This window comes from Neovison vison, chromosome 6 (genome assembly GCF_020171115.1).
Source record: "Neovison vison isolate M4711 chromosome 6, ASM_NN_V1, whole genome shotgun sequence".
Classification (NCBI taxonomy): domain Eukaryota; kingdom Metazoa; phylum Chordata; class Mammalia; order Carnivora; family Mustelidae; genus Neogale; species Neogale vison.
Window position 1 is genome coordinate 185,872,501 of NC_058096.1, and position 24,743 is coordinate 185,897,243.

At 42.8% G+C, this 24,743-nt stretch overlaps 1 protein-coding gene across 5 annotated transcripts in view; it reads left to right on the forward strand.

Annotated features, from left to right (window-relative positions):
- FOXP1 (forkhead box P1) overlaps nucleotides 1-24,743 on the forward strand; it is a 499,038-nt gene that overhangs the window by 261,433 nt on the left and 212,862 nt on the right. For all 5 annotated transcript variants that reach the window (XM_044253165.1, XM_044253170.1, XM_044253168.1 and 2 more), the window contains one exon: nucleotides 3,967-4,154. In XM_044253165.1, the coding sequence (XP_044109100.1) occupies nucleotides 3,978-4,154 (177 nt within the window). In that variant the 5' untranslated portion in view covers nucleotides 3,967-3,977. The remainder of the gene's footprint in view (nucleotides 1-3,966; nucleotides 4,155-24,743) is intronic.

Here is a 24,743-nt window from a genome sequence, read left to right on the forward strand (position 1 = left end):
ACAATAAATAAGCAGGCTAAACTCAGTTCTTATCCTTTTCTACAAGTTCCTTCAGCACAAAAATCGATCTTCGGGAATCAGTAGCTCTGTCACGCTTCCAAGCAAGACCAGAAGTGGGCCATTTTGGCTTCCTTCCGCTTTCTGACATCCACGTGATTATGGCCTCAGCCTTCACAGGGGTGTGTTGAACGAGTCGTATGTGACTTAAACAGAACCCGCTCATTCAGAGAAGACAGGCAAGAAGCCAGAGGAAGATTTGTGTTTATTTTCAGAGGGCTTGTTAGTGGGGAGGGCTGGTCGCGTCCTCCAGGAGCCATGCCTTCATATCCACACACTCCGGCTGATGGCGTTATCGTTTCTTGCTCTCGATTTGCCGTGGAGCAGGGCAGTTCGTTGGTTATAAGGAGTCCTAGAGGGAAGTGGAGGTTATACAAACTGAGTGTCTATGACAAGCTTCCGCTAAGAAAAGAAGGTACAGTGTTCGATGTCAGAAAATGCACATGCCTCTCAAATACACTGACCTGCTCTCACATGATTCTCAAATTGTAAAACCCAATAGAAAAAGACAAATAGAGGTGTTTGCTAAAGAATGCGGACACTTTCATCTTCGTATTTTAGATGCTTTTGTTTGTCTACCTGCCACCTTGGTACTATCTTTCCTGGAATTAGTTTTCTTTTCATTCACTTACTAATGGACCACCTTGCCCAGGACTTTGCAAATGGGAAATTCTCTGTCATTCATAGAATGGACAGGTTCATGTCTGAAACAGGCAAGGATGATGGCTGTATCTATTTCTTAACCTACGGAGCTTTGGTTTTCTTATCTGTAAAATGGGATAAATTTCACCTGCCTCCTCTCTTTGATGGGCTTGTTATGAGTTTGAAAAGTACCTCAGAGAGCCTTGTAGTTTGTGGAGTGTTGTACAGACATAAAGCCTTATTAAATGGCTTGGAACATTCCATAGAAAGAAATATTGCCAGCCCAGATATTGTTAGAAATGTTCTTAGACATCGACACTCCTAATTTTTCACATGTGCTTTTCAAAAAGCTGTTTTCTCCTGATTGGTGTGGGAGATTATGGGAAATTTTAAATCTTGCAACCTACATACTACTGTTAGCACTTGACTAATTAAGGACATCCTCAGACCAAAATAATCCTTTATGCAATTTCGGTCCCAATGCCTGCACTCTCACAGACCCGATTCGCAAGCCAAGCTGCTTGGCGAGATGCCTGCAGAACTTCTCCTGGAGGACTTGGCAGTCTTCTTGGAACTGCGTAGAGCAAAACCTTATCAAATTGTGGATTGGAGATCGTCCCTACTCCACCCACCACCACGGTGTCAAACCCAGGAAACAGAGCAGGGCCAGTCTCTTAGACACCTGTTCTGAGGTCAGGCATCCCAAAGGTTGCAGGCTGGGAAAAGCAGCATTCTTTCATTCTTTCCTGTAGCTCTGAGGACAGGATATGTGGCTAACTAGGCCCCCTTCTGAGGGCAGGTAAATATCTCATGTGCAAGCCATGTTTTTAATTTGGGGGTCTGTTTGCTGATGTGAGTAGGCTTTCCAGAAAGTTTAAAAAAAGAAAAGTGTTTTTGTTTTCTCTTTAGGTATGCTTGTGACATACCTAAGAATTGAGTGTGTTTCCTTGTTAACTATGCTAGGACAACCATTCTCTCCCTCAAATACCTAAACACCACCTTTTCCTCCATTTCTGTACAATGGGCAGGTTTGTGAAACAGAAACATTGAGGGGGAAGCCCCCTCAATTTCACAAATTAATTCCTTTTGGCAACAAACAAGGTACTTGTATTGCCTGGTTCTTCTATCTTAGAGAAAGTTTTAGTTGTGTTTTTGATAGGTTTTATACTCTGTAGACAGTAAGGATATAAAGGCAGTTTTTAAGTGATTCTAATTATGGGAAAGTCTGATTTCAAGAAAAAAGTGTGAATCAGCTGTTGCTTCTGAGTTTGTTTTCCACCTGTCAACAATAACAACAAAATGCCATTCTTAATCCCCTTCAGAATTGGATTAACTTTAAACGTAAGTCTTCTGGGTTTATAAAGTTTGTACTTAAGTTGGATCATACAGGGCACTGAAAGGAAAGAAGAAAGATGTGAATTTTTCTGCTTTTAATTTTCCATTAGGCTTTTGTGGAAGTCGGTAGAAAAGGGACTTGAACCAACTTCCAGCAAGAGGGCAGCCTCCTCTAAAGATGTCTCAAGTGTTTCAATTTCCCTGTTGTCACATATTGCAGGGGGGTGGGGGGATCCGTAATGCAGATTGCCATGTCTTTCCATGATGCACGAGTATTTGTTACAAGTTTTCAGCCCTTTGATCTGAGATCGGTGTTTCACGTTGAAGTTTTAATATTCAGACATTTCTCAGCTTTGATATTGAAACTGTCAGGTCCTTTAGTGACTATTGCTTTTCCTGTTCAAAGCCCTCGTTTGTGAATTTGGAGTATGACCCTGCCATTACACTGTTTGCTCCCTACTACACCTCAGCTGTAAGAAAAGAAAACACATGGTTAAGAACGTTGACATCCGGCTGAACTTGTTCAAATCCTGATTGCACCACTACTAGTGGTTTATGCTGGGCAAATTAAAATGGTCCTCATGGGGGCCTAGTTTTCTCATCTGCATACTGGAGATACCAGTGGCATTCAGAACTAAACTGGGAAATATACGTAAATCACCAGCTGGTGGGCTTGGTACGGCACTGGTAACACTTGGTATTAGTAAATATGATCTATCTTTTGTCATAATCAGATGCATTTACTGAGAGCTGAATTGTGGCTAATGGTTTTGTACCTAGAAAGTAGCTGGGCAGAACATGAAATATATTTATAAGTATGTAGGTGATATCCTTCAGCTGCACATCTTGCACTATACATATAGACATACTTACATACTTACAAACACATACACATATATGTTTTTTATTAGACACTTCATAACTTTGCATTCAGACCTTTTCTTTGGTCTGCCGGAGGCCAGATTTTTCTCCAAAATAAATATAAGATGTCCCAGACCTTTCAGGCCTTAAAACAAACTAGAGGTTAGTAATTCAGCATGAGAAAATCCCCTAACTTTGAATAGGATTTCTTACGACAGTTTTAACCATAGGACAAAGATCAGAGTCTGAATTTTTTTAGCTCCTGAAAAGAGCTTTCTCTTTCTCTCTAAATGTGGCTGATCTCATTGGAATCACCAATTTTGAAGACTTCTCAGTACCGGAATCATTCTGGGGAGTACAAATCTTTAAATGCTCTTGTCTTTTTGACCGTGAGGGTGTTCGGTTCAAATGATCTCAGGGCCCTCCCGGTGGTGTGTGTCCTGTCTTGATAGCGTGGGGCTGGAGACTTTCTCTCTAGGCGTGTACCACCCCAACACAGAGCCTGCACACACTGAAATTGAGTGTTACACCTAATATGCCACACAAAACGACTTACTCCTTTTTTTTTTTTTTTAAAGATCTTATTTATTTATTTGACAGAGAGAGATCACAAGTAGGCAGAGAGAGAGGAGGAAGCAGGCTCCCTGCTGAGCAGAGAGCCCAATGCGGGACTCGATCCCAGGACCCTGAGATCATGACCTGAGCCGAAGGCAGCGGCTTAACCCACTGAGCCACCCAGGTGCCCCAACTTACTCCTTTTTGAGAAAAACATCCAGATAGTCACAGACATTTAACCATAAATCCCGAGTTCCCCCCAAAGTATTTTTCTCCAAGGGGAAACAGCTTCTTGAAAGGACCACTACGAACTCTTGAAGCTGCCCCGGCCCCTCCGTCCTCAGACACTAAGGGACTAGCCCACGACCCAGGGCCAAGAGTGTGTGAAAGAAAAGGACAACTGTTTACAGAGTCTGGCAACACGGAAGGCAGGGCCCTTCTCCTTCTGTCCAACAACTGTTTTAACAGCTGCTTTTCTCTCTCTCCCCTGCTCCCTCCTGAAAATCCCTCTATCAGGTTTTTGAGTCATGATGCAAGAATCTGGGACTGAGACAAAAAGTAACGGTTCAGCCATCCAGAACGGGTCGAGCGGCGGCAACCACTTGCTCCAGTGCGGGAGTCTTCGCGAAGGACGGTCCAACGGGGAGACGCCAGCCGCGGACGCGGGGGCCGCCGAGCTCGTGCACGCGCAGCAGCAGCAGCAGGTACCGTGGCCGCCGGGCTGCGCGGGATGCGGGGGGGACCGCGGGGCTGGCACTCCCGCTCGCCCTTCGCACTCGTCCCCGTGCAAGTGTTGGAGCCTCACGTGGTGGGCTGGCCGCCTGTCAGCAGCATCCAGCGCGGGGTGGTGGCCCTCGGAGACTAGCGCTCAAGCCCCCAGGGAGCCGAGACTCTTGGAAGCTACTCCCCCTGCCCCCGCCCCCTGTCCTGGGGAGCAGTTGTTAAAGATGAGCTTGAGCGTGCCTCTTCCCAGGCCCCACCGTGGCAGCCTGAAGCTGAACTATTTGGGGTAAAACGAATTGCAGAAATGGTTCCCTATGCTTGAGTTAAAAAGTCATACTCATAAACGGGCTTACTGAGACTGGTGAAGCACGACACCAAAGGAGGGATGGTGGATGCAAGGAACAGGGGATGGAAGAGGGAGTGGAAGCAAACAGTAGAAACAAACGGGCAGGAGTGGGTATACAGCAGGCATAGCATCCACAGCACAGGCTTCAGTGTAAGAAGTGGCCTCCTGCTGCCTGGAGGAACTTCGGGGTACGGACCACTGGCCTATGTGTCTTGTGTACATACGGCAGCTGGTATGGGGCTAAGTCCTCTTAACGTTTTACATTAGTTCTTTTTGGTGGTTCTCCCAAATGCATGTAAATTGGGACATACTCATTCTCCTTACGTTCTCCATAGTCATGTCAGTGGGACGGATTAAATATTTCCAAATGGTAAAGGTGCCATTTTGGTCTTGGATTCATCTACTCAGTACATAGTTGTGGTGCCCTTGCAAAAAGGTGAAAAAGAACACTGCATCTTCAGGACTTTTCTGGGAAAAAAAATTAGAAATCTTTGGGGGATGAGGAGGAGGCAGGCGAGCCTTTTCTCAAACCATTTTCTTGGAAAGTGTATCGGGGAAGGAAAGGAAATCCCTTTTTGTATGAGGGTTATAGCCTTTGACAGGCTCTGAGGATGTTTCATTTTTTTACTTGCTGAGAAGTTTTTAAAATATGAAGAATCGTTACATTGTTAGTCTGTTAGAAGGTAGTGGAACCTGCTGGGGGAAAGCTAGGACAGAAAGAGAAGGAAACTAGCAGACATGCTCGGGTCTCATGACCAGCACTTCATCTGTGTGATGTGACCTCTGTCCCTGGTTGTCCAGAACCCTCTGTGCCTGCACCTTGGGTACCCCATCAGCTGGAATTTATGACGTATGTTGTGTGGAAGATCGTGCACTTAAATGAGTGCCAATGGCAGAATTCTAATCACTGAGGTAGTTAGCAAAACATATCCTCAGATGGTAGGACAGTATCCGTGTGTGCGCGTGTGTCGTTCATGTGGTGTTCTTGGTTACTTACGGTTCATTGGAGAGAGCCGCCGGGATCTTGGAGTGCTGTGTTTTATGTCCTTACCCTAGAGAGGCCAAGAGGCACCAGTTCTTGAGCAGTTGAGGTGTGGTACTCTTGGCCTATAGGGTGGGAACCCCACATGCTTAGTATTTAGGGTACATTAATTAAGTAAATGGGAAATTCACTTCTTTAGAATTTTATATGAAGAACTAAAAAATCATTTACCATCTTAAAGTAGTAAGTCGGCCAAAATCTTTATATATGTACCACACACACACACACACACACACACATACACGCACGCAGACACACACCCCTACACCAGTATCAGCAACAACACATTGGCCTTATAGAAGGCAGTTAGGAAGGTGCATGTTAACCATCTTCCTTAAAAAGCATCCACATCTCTCCTCTTTATCTTGGCTGTGACCACTTTGAAAAACATGGTCTTATGTGTTATGGATGTCAGTACCTTTTGTTGTACTTTGAAACCCATTTTAAATACTTTTTATAGCAAGTTTACTTTTATTTGCTATTGATATGATTTAGGAAGAGAGAGTGTGCTTGGATTTATGATTGCAGCGAAAACCTCACATACTGTGCTTGGTAGCCCTTTTTGATCTTTTCAGACAAGATACTGACAACTGTTTGCCCCTCCAAGGCTCCTCACAGGTTGTTGGGGGACAAGTAAATCTCTCAATGAATTGGGGGCGGGGGCTGGGGGGGGTAGGAATAGGGCATTGATAAAGTTTTGCAGGACTAGAGTGAATCTAGTTTCCTTCCAGACGGAAAATGGCAACAACTCAGTGCTTCGGAGAAATGTGAGGGTCAACGTGATGGACTCGGGTTGTTTTCGTCATTTTTATTCTACAGGTTTTTACTTGAAGTGAGAATACCAGCAGTGAGAAAATCACAGCCATGCTGAATTCATTACTGCGGTAGTCACACAAAACCACGGATAAAATTTCAATAACTGCAGGCCACAGTTGAGTAAACAGTTGCACTGAAATTTAATTCCTGTTGACTTTTCCCCCATTCCTCGCCAGGGGCACATTCTGATTCTGTAGTACAAAGACAACAGGGGTTACAGCTTTGATTAATGTAGGACAGTGGAAGAGAATTAGAACTGTAAAATATGTTAGAAGTCCATGGAACAAAAAGATGTGGCTTAAAAGGGCTTGGTATAAAAATGAGTTAATTATGCTGTGTGTAACACTGAATGTTATAGGATTTTCTAGTTGCACCAGTGCCATCGTTGACAATATAGGGAGAATTTTTGCCTAGTGCCAGGACTTTAAAAATAAATGCAAGCCTTTCCATGTTTGATTCTTATTACCAAAGATAATTACAAATGATAGCAAGTGCCCTTTCAGAATGGAGAGCTTTCACAAAGATTAGCTGTGGAATGAGTGACTTCTATGCTGGGACTGGTCTATAGGTTGGCTAAATTAGGTCTAAGAAGAATTGCTTAAAAAGGAAAAAAAAAAAGAATTATGTAGGTGACAACCTAGAAAAATCAGAATCTGGCTTTTCCATCTTCTCTTGAAAAACCAGAAGATCCGGTAACCCTAGACCAATATTCCTACGAGGACAACAGTTGTTAGGGGATGGATTGCTCATGAAGTCAAGGAGCCTGCCGCCCTCCAGGCTGCCCCAGCTCCCACCCAGCAGCATTGCTCATTTGTGGCCCTCTAGGCAGGGGGTTGGTAGTTCTGCAAGATGCCATCATCACTCAGAAGCCATCACCAAGGAGAGGTACTGCCAGTAGCTTGGAGGAACCCGCCAACACACTCCCCAACTGTCTTCCTTCCTCAAAACGAAATGTATTATCTCTGTAATGTTTCAAGCCTACTTCTATCTGGGCCATGAAACTATTATAACAATAGTTTCCTAATAAGATAATTTGATAGAGTTTCCGAACATTTCTTTTAGCCACTGGGTAATTCTTTACCCGATACCATAACTGCTTTTTATTTCCTATTATGCCTGCCCCATTTCTGGGTCTGTAAGAGTTCTGTACTGGATATGCACTACTCCATTACGAAACTCAGCAACAAATACTATTACCAGTTACTGAAGTTTTTTTTTTTTTTTTCCCTTAAGAAAGGATTTTAAAATGTCCAGAGCAATTTCATAAACTGTGTGGATTAATGCATTTTAAAAGTCTTGAATTTTAGAAAGCAGAATTTTATTTCCATATTGCTGCAAATGAGAGCTTTTTCAGATAAGCATATTACATAGAGCATAATGTTTAGAAGTTTCTCCATATACAGCATATGCTGTCAGGTCAATTAACAGAATGCATACTAGAAAATGTTTATTCAATAAAAATGAATAGCTGTTAAATAAAACAGCTATTTCTTAACAACATTCCATTTAATGATGGGGTTTTTTTTTTGGGTACCACCTGGCAGTTTTATTGTCTGCAAATCAGGATAGAGAGAGCTTTGGTTGCTGTGGTTTTGAGGTGTGGCTATTGTTTTATACAAGGAGGGCAGTGTGGAGGTAGTCTGTGAGGAAGACATTTAAAAAAAAAGATATATTACATATGGGGTTTAAATATGGATTATTTAGAGAGTGTGGATAAGTGACGTATTTGTTTCATTCATTGACATTGGTTCTTTGATATTTGGTTTAAGGTGTTGGACCTTTTGGCCCGAAAGATACCTACACACCATCAACACGTGTCTGTATACATGTTTCCTGTTAATAATGTAAAAGAAAGAGAGGAAAACATTGGATGAGTCCTAAAGTGTTAAGAGAGGTAGGAAGGACAATTAGCTTCTGAAGCATCATGAGAGGAAAGAAGAGGGATTCATTGGGTTGTATTTTGCCCAGGACCAGAGAAGCTCAGAGAGACAGGAGGAGCTGGAGGGGGCTCGAGAAGGAAATCTGGCTGTGTATGTTCATAGAGGATGTAGACGATACGCTCTCAGAAGGGCCCAGGAGAATCACGGGTCTATTTCTTGGAATCTCCTAATGTGAGTCACCAAAGGATAATGACCAGAGTGTAAACCTGTTAGCATAAACCCATACACAAAAATTAAAGATTCTTCTCTTCCTTTTCAAAATGGCGGAATGAATGTCCTCATTTTGTTCTTGTTACCAAAATGACTAGTGACTATCAAGCAAAAGAGGGAGGTTGTCCTGCCAACACTTCCAGCTTGAAGTGCCCCTATAAAAAACAACGTGTGGGAGAAAACGCTGCTGCGTTTGGATGGGCAGTAACCTCCGACAAGAGAGACCGCCCCTGTGCGCTTCTCATTGGTGCTTGTATTTCTTTATGGGAACCACGTTACTATTACTGTGGTCATCCTTTGCCTTGTTCCTCTCTCTACAGAGGGAGGCCCAAGTGATTAAGTGTGGATTAGTACAATGACCAGGTAGCAATGGCCAGTTAGGCCTTACCATTCTTCTCTTTGCAAAGGGTTGCTTTATTAACTTTGTTAGGAATACATACAATGGAATATTACTCAGCCATCAGAAAGGATTAGTACCCACTATTTGCATCGACATGGATGGAACTGGAGGGGATTGTGCTAAGGGAAATAAGTCAAGCAGAGAAAGAGAGTTATCATATGATTTCACTCATATGTGGAACATAAGAAATAACATGAGGACATTAGGGGAATGAAGGGAATACTGAAGGGGTGGAGTCAGAGGGGGAGATGAACCATGGGAGATTATGGACTCTGGGAAACAAACTAAGGGTTTCAAAGGGGAGGGGGGTTGGGAGGATATGTTCGCCTGGTGATGGGTATTAAGGAGGGCACGTATTGCAATGAGAAAAAAATAAAAAGTAAAATGAAAAGAAAACAAACAAAAAACACACTCAGATGGCCTTTTGCCTTGCCGATAGCAGGGACTGTGTCTGAAAGGAGGGTCTTTTGATGCCACTGGAAGGGAAAAGATAGTCAGCATCTCTGGTTCTAAGAAGGGAAGTTTCTGGAAGGTAATGTAGAATGTAGATGATTTTAATTTATTGAGTTCTCTCATTGAGGCAGGCACTCTGATAGGGGCTAGCACCTTCCTTCAGTGGTGGGTAAAAAACTCAAACTGTAATTTTTAAGGACGCACTTTACCAAGTTAGCTTCTTTTTGAACACAAGGCAGAGTTCGAATATAGAAGCTATTGATGATCAAAAATTTATAGTAGGAACTGGTGTCCCCAAAACATTAGCGAAAACCATGCAAACAAATTGAGATAAAAGTGAGAGAGGAATTCGGATAGTTGTGACAAATAAAGAAAAAGCAGCCATTACAATAACAGACTCCCACTTTTCCTCCATTCCTTTTGTGACTCTTCCTGGAAAAGGCACACTTCACTCTGAGTGCTAAAGTAATTTACTCTGGGAGTTTGGACCTCCCTGTCATCAAAATATTGTCAGAGATTTAGGTAACCTGTGATGTGAGCCTTATATGAAATCCTTTCAAGGTCTGATTACTAAACAGTTGTGTGTCATTAATTTCTCTGTTGAAAACTAAGATGGCATGAGAAACGATAACAGAGAAAGAGCCAAATATAGAGAAAGCTAGATGCCACGTTTCACCATGAGTGAAGCCTACCCTCAACTTTAAGCCAAAGCATCCCTACATTGCGAAGGCAATTTTAAGCCCTGACCTGTGAGATCATCATCATCATAATAATAGTGATAATAACAATAATAATAAAAATACCCCCTCTTGCTTGCCTAATCAGAAATCTCTTTTTGAACTTTCAGGAGGTGTGACTTTAATGGTAATTTGTTGACAGATTAGCCTCACTGATTGCGGGGAGTTTGTTTTGCAAAACTGGCAGGCCCCTCTCTGGTCTCTGAAGGCAAGGAGCCTACTTTCCTGTTTTGCAACTGCGTGCGTTTATTGACAAGTAGTGCTGAGTGCGCAGAATTGGTCTGTTTGTGTAATGAAACCTATACAGCTCGCCTGATGGAGCCGAGTGTACTTTTAGGTAGTGCATAGATTACTTGATAAAAAGGGTTACAAGGTGACTGCTTTTATGACAAAGTAGAATGGCAATATAAATGCGAGTGGTAGATGGGGCCACAGAAGGGAAGTTTATATAGGGAATTGAACCCCGTATTAGAAAGTTTCTTTTCATCACTTGGTCTTTGAACTCCAATCTATTGTAATTATGAAGTGTTACTTGTAACATTCCAGAGGCCCTTTGCTAAATACTGTGTTTGATTTGGTTCAGAGAAATACAACCACTTTTTTTTTTTCTTTTCTTTTTTTTTTTTTCTTTTCCCCTCGCGCAAGAAAATGTGGTGAAGAGAATTTCGCATACTGGCCTGGCCTCAGCTTTGTTCCAAGTGAGCTAATAAATGTGCTACACTGGAAACTATGTATTAACTTTGTTTCTTTGCTTTGGAGTTCTTGAAATGCGCTCATTCATTTGTTGTATATTCTTTCATGGCAAGAAGACTTTGTGGTGCAAAGCTGCCTGTGTGTAAGGAGATGTGCATGGTAGAGTAATTAATTCCGAGTTTATTTGCCTTAGAGCCTGAAGAGCCTGGAGAGCAAGGATGGGAGCAGTGGGAAGGTGGTTCGAAGGTTACCTGGGTTCGGCTGGTTGGAGGTTCAGCTTGTTGGAGGCTTGGGTTTCTAAGCCAGGGAAGGTTTCTAGTCAGAGAAGAAAGGCCATTCAGGAGGAGAAGTACTGAGGATAAATTATAAGGTTAGAGCTGGCCTGGCTTAGAAGGAAAGAGATTTTTGAAAGATGAATAGCAGTGACAAAGCCCTGCGGTAGGTCCCGAATTCAGTAATGGGCTGCTAACTCTCGCTTCATTGGGTTGAGGCCTTGGTTTTGTTGACCACCTTTGCCGCCTTGCTCTTTGCCTTTCTTCTTCTGTGTTTGAACACCTTGGTCAGTGGTAGGACCCATATCAGCTGGGATGGCCCTTTCTCATTTCCTCATGTTCCCTAGCATGCAGCACAGTCCCTGACACAGCGCAGTTCTTGGACCGCCTCTGTGAATGAATGAAGCAGGAAGAGAAAGGAAGGTGGTAGTCACAAGAGTGTTGAGGGGAGTATTGGAAAATCAGCAGAGCCTCTTGAAGTAGGACCTGTGAAAACATCAAGGGGTGGGAGTTGGCAAGGGTGATGAGTCAGCATTTCCCATCTGAGTGACTGGCAAAGTGCTGGAATTAGAAGAGAAGAGAAGGGCATTGGGAGGAGAACCCACACTCCCTTCTTACCTGCCATGGGTCAGTTATTGGACAAACATAAATTGTGCACAAGCACAAATTTAAGTTGTAAATAAGGAACAGACTTACTTTGGAAAAGTCCTTTTTTAAAATCGACATTCTCTTACATCATGAAAACTCACTCTTTTGATTGTATATGTTTATTCAGATTAAAATTATCAAATATTTTCCCTTTAGGCTTTGCCAGTTACTAATGAGTCTATCTTCCAAAAGTCACATGGGAAATGCTGATAAACTGCCTCGTGTTCCTATTGATCATGGCATGGACTTAATCTCTTTTAGAGAACAAAACGGCGAAGTTAGATCTTTGATAAAGTCTGTTTCATATTGACACACGCTTCTTAGAATGAATTTGTTTTTTAGGGTGAAAGGGGCTGTATGTTGTGTTTCTTTTGTTGGAAATACGATGTGTAATTATTAAACAGTGGTGCTATTGGCAGACCCATTGACCGAGGTATAGATTAAACTGCTTAGGGATGTCAAGGCCTTGTCTGTGTGTTTAAGTTGAGCCCTGCATAGAGGCAGATGGAGGGAAACCAGCTCTTTTCTCTTTAATTCCTTCAGATAGAACATTTTCCAGTATCTTCTGCATGAGAGGGGTAGCTTTTTGTTTTTATTTTTGTTTTTTAATGTGGTAACCCTAATGAATTAACTCCTTCCTCCCTATTTTAAGACTGCTCCTTTTCAACTGTACCCCAAATAAAATTAACTTCCTGACGCAGATTCATCTTCAGCAAAGTTTCTGGAAGTAGACGCTTTGTCACACAATTTATCATCCACACAAGCACAAGGAATTGTCAGGATCACGGTTGCCTGTCAAAAGAGGCAAAGCGTCAGCTGATCCGAAATCCGTGTTTTTATTACTGTGCCTTCTCTCATCCCGAACTCCCCTGTCTCCACGTTGAAGGGAAGGTGACATGATGTCTTCTTAGTCATTCAAATCCAATAACTTTTAATCTGAAGGTTAAGTAGTGAGATATAAACTAAGAGATGATAATATCAATTTTATGTTCACTGAAGGGCACAATATACCTCTTTCTAGTAGAGGGAAAATTGTGCGTAAAATGTCTTTTGCTTTTCAATAGCAGAGCCATGTGTCTTAGAGCCAAAGGAAGAAAGAGTTTTGGAAAAATTTAATAAAATAATATGTAACATCCTAAAACAGGGCAAGAGTGGCCTTTTATTATTATAATTATTAAGTATTAATTTTTCAAGGTTGCATGGTAAGACACAGTTCCATTTTTATAGCCTCTTGTATTAACTCTTGTTATCTTCCCTATGAACTCAACAACCTTTTACAAGGTTAAAGACTGGGAGAGAATGACATAATGCTCGTTCTTTCCTGACTATTTTTGATCCTAATGCGTATGATAAATAATACTGTGATAATATTGCTTACCTTGCCTCATTTTTTTTGTCCTACTCATGATATTTCCATTTCAACTCAATAGGTATTCACCATCCAAAAGTAGTCAGTGAAAATGCCTTTATGTGCATTTTTTATTATGACACTCTGATTATCTCATTGACTGTACACCTGTCTTCCCAGCTCAAAGTTGGTGCTGTGTATTATGTATGTGTGCTGTGTATATCTATGTAAAGACTGTATCATTACTGTGTTTACGGAGGGAAAAGCATCATGCGTAAGCCGAGGATGTGATATTTGCAATCGGAATTGTGACAATTATATTCCTGAAATATTTTAAACTTGTCTCAGCCATTTGTGCAGTCCCCTGACAGAGCAGGTTCTAGATACAATGCACAGTGTTAAACCTGCAAACTATGTGAGGGATTGGGGGACTAAGCCTGCCGCCTGTTTTTTTTTTTTTTTAAAAGAAGGTTTTTTTGACATGTATTGAGTACTGTGATATTTTTTTCTTTGCAACATGTTATCTCATCTAATTCTCATAATGACCCAGTGAGGTAGATATAATCATTTAAGGATCTCAAGTAAGAAGAAAGAAAGAATTAGAGTCAGGAGCAGGGGGTTGGGGGAAGACTGGCAAAATTGGAGCTTCTGGATCCACTTGTTCTTGCCGTTCAGTTCTTACCTGCCTTTTCTGTGATGTGTTTACTCAGCGCTTCCTTGAATTCTGTGAGTTAATAGAGTCCCTTCTTGGACTGGGGGGGGTGGGGGTGGAGATTTTATTGAAACACCACCATCCTCCTTGTTGGCCATTGTCTAGAGGTACCTTCCTCCTACCCCAGCAGAGGTGCATTGTTGCAGCAGAGAACGTACAGCTCACAGAGCCGAAAATACTTCTTACCTGGCCCTTTCAGAGCAAATTTTTAGTGAAGGGCAGATGTGGCAAGGCTGGCCTTCTAGAACCTGCTATTCTTACTTTATAGAAAATGACAGAACTAAGGGATCATTCCTTATTTTTTTTTTCCCTAAATTATCCCTCAAGAAATACATGTATCAGAGTTTAAGTCTTTTTGTCTTACATTTTCCGGAGGGGTAAAGTCACTTGTTGGTTTTATCCTATCTGCAGAGTTCCTTTCTAATCATTTAATTGAATGCATTTCACAAATTAAATGTTCTGGCATTATTGGTGGTGAGAGGAATAATCAGCCAGCCCACTAAGGAAATGGAGATTGGACACTGAGTCACTCAAAGAGCGGACGTTCTTCCTTATGGTTCTCTTAGCAAAGAAAATGAACATCAAAACATGTGTATCTTAGATTCACCACCCCATGGTTGGCTAGAAGGTATGAAGAAATACCCTTAACATCTCCCTGAATTCAGAAAACTTCGAATCGAATTGTAGTGGAACAAAGCATAAACATATGCATTAAATATCGATAAAAATCTCAAAGCAAAATGAAGACAAGCTGTGGAAGATAGGGGTATGAGTCATTAACAGATGAGTGACTTAAGCAATACATCTTCAGTAACGCAGAGAAGAGAGTTTATTTGTGTCTATGCTGGTGGGATTTTTGAAGACCTTGGTATAACTGAGGAAACAGTAACTAGGAACGTGTACATGTACACCAGCTGATTTAATTTAACCCTTTCAATCAGGAGAGAGGGGATGGAAGGTGTACGCTGAGCTGGACGGGTGAGGTTTATAACCTACGTGCCTAAGAAGTGTATCTTTGCCACTTCGCCATTTTTAATTTTGGGATGAGCAAGGGGGATTTCCACTGTGGAACAACTGGAGGGTAATGGTAAGTAGAAGTCTTTCTGTGCCACACGCCAGCATCTGAGTTTGTTGGTCTCCAGGAAATGGTGTGGGGCCTATCTGTTTACACAGACGGTTGCCTATGTCGAGTGTTTGATCTCCAGAGATTAGATGGGAACTGACAAGGCTGGTCATTTGGTCGGTGGTGTCCATATTTTACGTCCTTTTATATTGGGTTTTAGCTAATTCACCACTGTTTGCCATAGAGCTACAACCACTGAAATCCTAAGGCCTAATTGTTAAATGGTTGTCAGATTTGGAGGTATTTCTTCAATCTAGCTATTTATGAGGTGTCTTTCCTAGAAGCCCAAGGCCTTTTATTTTCTCTCCTTTGTGGTTTCTTCTTTGTTTTCTTACCTTCTTATTTGTTTCTGGTTTTAAGCTTGTTACCCGATGACTTATCATGAGATCTCACAATTTGTGAACATCTCTTTAGTCTTCCTGGTGGGAGGGTTTCCCTGGCACAGGCCCTGTCTTTAATTTCATCATGCGTACATTTTACAGGTTTATGGTTCCTCTTTTGTGAATCTGATGAAACCCCGGCATCTTTTGCTCGGAGAAGTGTGTGTGTATGTGTGTGTTTGTGTCATTTTGCTATGAGTTTCATGTGCATTGTGCCCCAACCCCCTACCCCCCAATTAAAACACTATGCAGTCCATACTGCATGTTAATTAGATTTGCTTGCTGGTTCAGTGTTTTGACAAATGTTCCTAGATTTTTCTGTGTTTAATTAATGTTAAGTATATTAGTAACCTATCTTTAATTTGGAAAAGGTTTCCTCTTCTGGCTCTAAATGCTTACCAATGTGTCCCTGGAATTCGTTCTTGGATATCTTAGTTGTAGCACTATAAATGCCAGCTCCGAAGAAAACTCTGGAAAGTAAGGTCATATAAAGCACTCTGCACGGGTTCGAAGAGCCTTTTTGTATCTGTCCCAACACAACCACCAGCTTCACAGACTACTTGAAAGATCTTTGATTAAATCAGCAAAGGTTATAGTAAATGATACATACACCATTGGCGCTCCCTTCCGTGGCTGATGAGAGTGGAAGTCCGTGCACAGCCCATTCTCGGAGCAGGAAGGCATTGAGTGTCAGGAGGTTTAAGACCGTCGTACCATTTGATTCAGGGGTCCACTTTTACCAAGAGGTTGTATGGTATTCTGTGATCGTTCTCAGACTTACATGTGTATTGGAATCATCTGGAGGGTATTTTAAAACCCATGGTTCTACCCATCCCCAGAGTACTTTATTCTGTAAATCTGAGGTGAGGTCCAAGAATTTGCATTTTTTTAAAAGACTTTATTTATTTATTTGACAGACAGAGATCATAAGTAGGCAGAGAGGCAGGCAGGGAGAGAAGGGGAAGCAGGCTCCCCGCTGAGCAGAGAGCCCGATGCGGGGCTCCATCCCAGGACCCTGAGATCATGACCTGAGCCGAAAGCAGAGGCTTTAACCCACTGAGCCACACAGACATCCCAGAATTTGCATTTCTGCATTTCTGTTGTGTTTCACTCATTCTCTGCTGCCAGTTGGAGGATCCCACTTCGATAACCACGCAAAAGGGCAGGGCACCTGAAAGCATGTGAGCGGAGCCAGCCTGTTCCCTGTCTTGTGGACGTCATCCAGCATGGTACCGTCAGTCACGCACGGATGTCCTTAGCTGCGTAGTCAGTGCACACTGTTTCTTCTGTAGACTCATCTCACTGCCTCAAGGACTGGAAAATGCAGGAGAAACATTTCATTTGAGACATCTTGGAATCCTGCTGACAAGAGTTCAAAAACCCACCTCTAGTACTTACTGAATGGATGAAGTAAAGTGAGTTTTGCCCGTCTCTCTGAGCCTTACTTTTTTTGTCTATAAAATGGGGCAGTAGAGATAACTTCTAGAGCAGAGTTATGTGACAGATACATTGAATAATAGATCTTGGGCCTTGGCACACTCCTCAAGCCTTTAAAATAATAGTGCTTTTGACAGTATTTTGTTCGCTCAGCACCTTTTCAATATAGGGAAAAGGCGGGGCTGAAATCTTAGGGACCCAAAGTCAGAGGCCAGGAGGGAACCAACTGGTTTCTCAGGGCTGTTCCATTCTTTAGCAGAGGTCACCCCCTTTTATATTCAAATGTGATCACCTTAGAGCAGTGTAGAAATGCATGTTAGAGACCTCCAAGGAGAGCCCTCATCCGTGAATTCCAGAGTTCCTGTGTCTTCCCTCATTGAGATAATTAATTGAAATAAGGGCACAGTCCTGTTTGACAATCACACTCTTCATTTAGAAACTGACCTCTGTAGGAAGACTGCAGAGAATCAGTTCTTGTAGGCAATTAGTGCCCCAATTTACCATTTTAGAAAAGAAAACATATATCTTAATAAATACAGAATTTCTCCACCATACCTACTAGCAACATTACTGAAGGGGCCCCACCACAAATGTTTTAAATTTAGAGGCAGAGCTAAGGACACAGTTTGCCTCCAGAATCTGAATTGAATCAGGGTTTTATTTCAGATAAAATCTTTGGGGCTCATAACTTAAAAAACACAACTTTTACTGGCATTACGCAATTTGCCACGGGTCATTTAGCGAAATGTTTGTATATGTAAGCCCAGGTTCTTCTTTTAAGAAAAAGGAGCGGTGGAGGGCGGGGATTGGATTTTGCTAAAATCCAGGTGGCGTTTCAGTTTATATTTAATTTTAATTGGAAATCAAATACAGGCAAGGGAGAAAAAACCTACCATGTTTTCTTTACTAAGAGTATCCATTGGGGAGGGGAAGGACACTGCCAGCCAAATTTTAAGAAGCAGCTTTTTTTATTGGCATGTCTGTTTTTTTTTTTTTCCCCCTCTTCTGGCTAAATTCTTGTGCCTGCATTTTCTTTTTAACATCTGAGTTTTTACACATGGCAATGATTTTTATGTCTCAGGGCTCCTTGCTGCCCTCCTTCTGTAATTTCTATGGGATTAGTACCTAGAACCAGGATAGCAAATAATTACACACCACGTCTAACCAACAGCTTCCCTAGGCTGTTGTCTGGTGTGCGCCCCCCCCCCCCCCCCCGTTAGGTTCCAATCTGAGATAATATTTGATTCCCGTGGCCCATCCTATTTCTGGAAGGCTGGGGAAGTTTCTGAAGAATTAAGAACGAGGGTGGGGAAAGTTGCCTTTTTTTTTTTTTTTTTTAAAGCCAGAATTTTAGGAGGTCCTTTCCTTTGTGAGTCTAACTAGCCATAGGTGCATTTTGTGAAACTCCCATAAAATACTGGCAGAGTGACTATGGCACAATTAGGGAACGGCTGCTGCAAGTGCTGGAAGAGGTGCTGAGACAGTCACTTAGCTCTGCCAGTGCCTATGAGCTACCCCATGTACCAGAGCCGAGAGTGAAATCCTCAGTGTTGGCTCTGGGGAGAAGGCTTGGGTGTAATTCAGATGTTTTCAATTGAAAATGGAATACCAAATAATTTCAAATTTTCTACTGCACAATTAATTACATGTTCATTGTAACAAAATTAGAAGATGTGTCTAGGAAAGCAGAGAAAGAAGAAGAAACTACACTGCCCACAGTCTCTGTTTACAGAGGTGCCAACTGTGGACATTTGATGACCCACTCGCCTTTCGCTATTTTTTTTTTTTCTTTTTCTTCTCTCTCTCTCTCTCTCTTTTTTTTTTTTGTTTAAGTCATTCCTTCACATTTTTACATATTCCCATACCCACTGTGGAACTTTATAGTTAAAAGAAATAGCTAGCAGTAATGTTATCAGTGGGAATTGTTAGGGCTCGGTTTCATATGTGATGGTTCACTTTTTCATCTTAATTTTATATTTAGTGTTTATGGCTTTAGGGGAAAATTCATGTTCTTAGTTTCACATTTCAGAGTTTATGGTCTAATTAATGCTATTTTCCTAACCGTCCCCCCCTTCACCTTCTCCCAGATTTGCCAGCTAATTCAGGATTTGGGCACAATGATTAAAAATTATTTTTAGGAGGAAATTTTCAACATGGTATGATGATAGCTCACCCCTTTTCAATAAATAAATGCATTTCTTCTTTTTATCAAAAATCCTCAACATCCCTATTGTCACACATTTTTCTTGGTTTGAAATTATACTTGATCCTTAAGTACCGTGGGGATTGGGGCACCCAGCCCTTGCAGAGTTACAGATTTGTGTAGAACTTTTGATTTTGCCCACCAAAACTTAGCTCCTTTATAGCCAACTGTTGACCAGAAGCGTTACCAGTAACATAAGTCGTGGGTTAACACATATCTTACATGTTATATGAATCACATATTGAATTCTCACAGTAAAGTTAGCTAGAGAAAAGAAAACGTTATTAAGAAAATGACGAGGAAGAGAAAATACACGTAGAGGACTTTACTGTATTATATTGGGAAGAAAGTCCAGTCAAAGTAGACGGGTGCAGTTCAAGCCTGTGCTGTTCGAGAGTCGAGTGTACTCACATCAGGAGTAGTAATGGCAGGAGAAGTAGTGGGAATCTCGACAACAGAACTTGAAAGCTCTTGAAGTTCCTTTCCTCCAGCTTGGGACTTGATACCGTATTAGCACAATTTGTTCTCATATGCACAAAGTACTTAGTACTGTGAGCTAAGTACTCTTAAAATTCCTACCCCTCACAGAAAGAGACCTCCTTGGCTGCCCACATTCATGCAGCTTATGGACAAGCCCAGCTTCGAAGCCCCGTCTGCCTGGTCCCACCACCCGAGCTTCTCATCCCCGCCTGCCAGCTTCTTCCCTTGTGTTCGTTGTGTGGGAAATCGGGTCCTGCTACCCGGATCTCTCCCATTTTCCTTGGCTTCCATTCCCTACGGGGAACACCCTCAAATGCTGTCTCGCTCAGGTCTCTCTCTCCTTTCAGCCCATCTGTTCTTGCTGAGTCCGGTAAGAACATGCCGAATATTCCTCTAGATAGAGCGTTTCCGTTCGCGCCCTCTCCCGTTTTTGCAGGGAGCCCTTCTTCCTTTCTTCAGGGGCCCCCCTCCTCCCCGTAAGCAGCCGTGCCCCGATGCTCACATTTGTCTCTTCGTTTCCGAAGGAGGGTCCTGCCTCACCCCTGTTGCCTGCATCCTTCTCACGAGCCAACCCAAGCCTGGCACGCGCAGGCAGAGGTTAGCATCTTTCCTTCTGTTTCTGAAACACACTGATTGGAAAGCCTCTGGGGTCCCTCCAGAAACGACAGACTTTGGCCGTGCTTGTGGGGAGGTTTATGGGGGTGCGGCGGGCAATGTAGCCGGCGTGTGGGGTTCCGGCACATCTGAACCCTGCCTCTGACGTGGACTGCGTCTCAGATCTCTGTCTCCTTCATGAGGCATGGAAGTGTTGGCTTTTAAGACCTGGGAAATCTAGGTTTATTAATACATCTGCGTACAGCCCACTGCAAGCTGTGATGGCTGCCGTCAGTGTTTTATGGACAACCTAAAAGCAGCCATTTTGGGTCGCACAAGTTTTCTCTTTATGGCTCTTGTGTTTGGGTACATGCGGCCGGAAGACCGAAAACTTGCAAACTTTCTCCAGGTGCCCCAAACAGCTGTCACAGACTGACGAGCTGGGGGAAATACCTTCTGTGTTTTCTTAGTATTACATGACAGGCTCAACCCTTTTCCCAACTTACAAAAATGTATTTGGATAAAATATTTCTGGTACCTTGTGTTTCTTGAGGAAATTATTCACTCAGCTTCACTGATGAATGAGTTAGTCCTTTTGAAGTCACCACAGTTGTTTTCGTTGTTTTAATATCTAAAAGAGTGGATTATTTTGCTTCAAGAGTGATTAGCTCTGTTGACAAAATGTCCTCTGCTCTCCGAATGGTATTTTGTGTTAATGTTTCCGTGGCTCACCTGCTTTGCTCACATCCAACACCACTCCAGTCACCAAGGAACAATCGCTTAGCCCCATAAATAAAAGATAGTACTCACGAAGGATGTGCGATAGGACTTATGGTAGGAGTTTTAAAGATTCATAACCTACAAGTCAAAGTATGTACATTTCCCCAGCAGCAAAGCATATGTTTGTTTCCAGTTTGGGAAATTGTCGTAACTTGTGTGGCTTATTTTGGGAGGACGGCCGATAATGCCCAGTCCTCGCTTTAACAAACATTATTACATCAGCTAACTTGCTTGTTGGTCACTGTTCTGAATCCATACAAAAGCCCAGATGCCCAGGCCAGCGTGGGTCCTTCTTCATCTGTCTTTCTGTCTCTGTCACCTTTAAAAACAGGCTGCTTTTGGCAAGAACAGTAGAGTGGGCTGAAGCAGTTTTATTGAAAGGAAAGTCGTAATTTGAAAATCTCCCACTTTGGGGTTGCCAAAGGGTTTGAGAGGGAAGGGGACTCAGTTCTTCAAAGGTGTCACCATGGCCACGTCTATGCTGTCATTGCAAGAAAGAAACACATGGGCTGGGGAAGAACACTGGGCTCTATCCCTTCCCAGTACGAGGAGCAGAAGTTTATGCCTGTTTCCAGGTGGCGTAGGTGTTTGCTCCTCAAACTATTTGTAAGTCTGGAGTAGGACCCATTCTGCCCAGTCTCCTTGTGGACTCTCACCCCCTCTCTGGAAGGATTCCTAGAACCTTGATCTCTCTGTTAACTCATTGTAATGTGTTAAGTAGAGCATTCCCTCAGCCCCTCCCTGTAGGTGCTAAACTCTTTCCGAATCTCTCCCTCCCGTAGGAATGATGGAAGTGACTTCACGCCATCCCTCCAGCACGGACTCCCCTATTCTCTCTTGATTGTGCCTGTTCTCACTCTCGTGTCCTCCATTCTCCTTCGCCCTCCACTCCCTACCCCAAGTCTAGAGTGTGTGTTCACTTTCCTTTTTTCTTTCTCTCTATAGTCCTAGAATTTTTAAAATTCCTTAGATGAATCCAGCCTCACATTTTATGGATGAAGAAACTAAGCTCAGACAAAATAAAGGCTTTGTCCTTTGATTTGCTTTTGCATGGACGCCCCCGATGTGTTTAGAAACAGTCTTGTGTAGTATGACGTGGGCCCTTCCGTGATCTGTCAGGATGGATGAAATCAGAGACTTCATTCCCGTGGTTCCCAGTATCATCAAGAGCCATGTTCCACTCATAGAGTACAGCTGGGTGGGTGACTGTGCGCGCGCGTGTGCGTGTGTGTCCATCTGCCTGCCTGTACATCCATTTTCAAATTTTGTTAGTAATTTTTGGGAAGTGGTTATTGTTCTTCACTGTTTTCCTTTTGGAGCAGGGATTGGCCAATTTTACATTTAGATTTACTTGCAGTGTTAAATTTTGTTGGCTTTGGAGGCTGTCTCTGTCACACATGCTCTCCGTTAAAGCAGCTGTAGATAATACGTAAATGGATGTGGCTGTGTTCCAATAAAACTTTATTTACAGAAACAGGTAGTGGGCTGGATTTGGACCACTGGCAGTAGTTTGCTGGCCCAGAGAAGATGCAGAGATGATGGCCCAGGGAAATTATTCTGTGTAGCAGGTGGTAAAGTTCCTCTGGTAGTCATACCATGCCTTAAGACTGATCACTGTTTTTTTCACTTCCTTTTTAAGAAGAAAAAAAAATGGTTTCATCCTTCCTACCATGATTTGTTTCCCACTTCCCATTCCTTAAAGCCTCATTTACTTTGGTTATCCCGTGAGCCCGCATTTTCTCAAATGCTGTTAGGAAAGAAGTTGAGGCTTCCCAGAATACGGCCACAGTCCCTCATAAGGTGACTTCAGACTTCATCTTCACATCTCATTGTTACGAGGCTTGCCAGAGGTAAACTCTGTAAATCCTTCATAGACGTTCCTCATCATCATGAACTGGCCTGCTAACACCTGCCTCCTACGGTCACCTTGCCTTTCAGTGATCTTCCACCTGGACCGGGTAGCATCTTGATGTGGAGTCAGGCTTTGTCTATCTCCTGGGTGGAATGTACTCATAGGATAATAGCTGGTATGCTGTGTCAAAAGATCTTAAATAAGTTAGTTAAATAAGTTAAGTTAAATAAGTTAAATAAGTCAGTTGGGTGGGTGCTGGGGGTGAAGAAAAGGCAGGATGGAGACTTGGGGGTTGAGAGGGTGAAGTTGAAGTGCCTTCCTGGCTGATTATTCCTGTAAAACCATGTTAAGTTTGGGGAAATCTTTAGGGACAGTGACTCATGTTCTTAGGCAAAGGAGGAGAAACTCCTTCCATGGTAGGGGGGGAAAAAAAAAAAAGGCTGACCCCTGGATCAAAAGAAGGAAAGGAGTGACCTCTCAAGTTTGGAGAACGCAGGGACTCTGCAGATGAGACCCTCGAACACCGGGGCAGGTTACCAGCCAGGCTGGGTTGGAGTCTTGCTGTGATTTGCAGCAAGTCCCTGCCTCTCTGAGCCTCTGGAAACCAGTTCATTTCAAAGGTTCCTTCTGCTTCTAAAATTGCATGCTGTTTCTTTTCTCATTAATTTCTGATTAAATTAGAAATTAGGCTCTGTTTTACATATTCAGTGCTTTGGTGATTTTGGGCAAGTGCAGTCCCTAACAATGGCCAGTAGGCACTCCGGATCGTTAAAACATGAAATCGCAAGCAGGCATGTCTTTTAAAACGCCAACAGTGAGTCAAAAAGGAAGAAGAAAGTTAGAGGAAACCCTGCCTGGGTTTGAAAACAGAATCAGTGAATACTTTGGGGTGCAAAACTTGTGGACGGTTCCCCATGCCCTGGAATCTGGTAGCTCTGTGACCTCAGGCAGTCCCTTACTCTCGGTTTGTTTATGGGTAAGATCAAGTTAATAATGACTGTCCTGCCTACCTGAGAAGGGCGTTAGGGGAAGTAAATGAGGTATTAAAGGTCAGAATGCTTTGTAAGCAGCGAAACATTATGTAAGTGGAAGGTGTCTCCATTATGGAGATGTGGTTTTCATTTGCATTATGTTCTTGTAGACCCTCACGTGTTCCCAGACATCATGCGTTCCCTTGGGGCGCTCATGCTCCCTGACTGGGGGGTGTGGGGCCCTGGGGTTTTCCATTTAGTAATTCTACACGTAACCCAAGGGGATTTAAAAAGCAGGCATATGTGTATTTTCCCACTGTTTAATTTTAATTTTTTTTCCTCATGTATCAGAAACTTTCAGTTTTTAAACAAAAGGCCCTGTATGTGAGTTTTCTTCTATTTAAAAAAATATATATATATGGAGGACTAAGGTAGTGCTTCCCGAAAACAAAGGCCAGGTTGTCCATGATTAAGCAGAGGAGGCTACAGGAGAGTTGGCAGGAAGAATAACGGGTTGGGTTGTTACTTATCAAAGGAATATTTGCTGTTGGCCTTAGTATAATAATGTTAATGAGATTATTAGGTGGGGGAGATTTTCAATAAATAATTGATAAGGATTAGAAAGTGCCTTTTCTGCAAATAAACTTCAGAATAATTAATATTCATGGACTCTGTTTGTCAACAGAAAAAATGTAAATGAAGACCCAGTCCTATCAGCAGCCCCTCGTCCTGAAGGACATCTGTGAGATCAGGGTTAAGAAGGGGAGAAGGGGGGCTTCCGAGCCGCGGCCCAGACCCCAGCCCTGTGCGTGCCAGGACAACTTTCCACCTCTCAGCGAACACATTGTCCAGGCTGGGTCACCCTCTGAACGAAACCCCGAAACGCAGGTTTCCAATAGATGGTTGGTTGGAAGGTATGAAGGACAGAGGAGGGAAGAGAGAAGGCAACTTGCTAATGCAAAAGCGGTGTACCGAAAGTCACTTTTATTTCTTATTTATAATCTCCACGCACACTCAGGGTAATAGACGATGCCGTGCATTCAGGCCTTTAACTTGAAAGCAGAGCGAAGGCCCGGCTGACAGAGCCGGGAGCGGGGATACAAAGGTACCCGCGACCAGAGGAGAAATGCCTG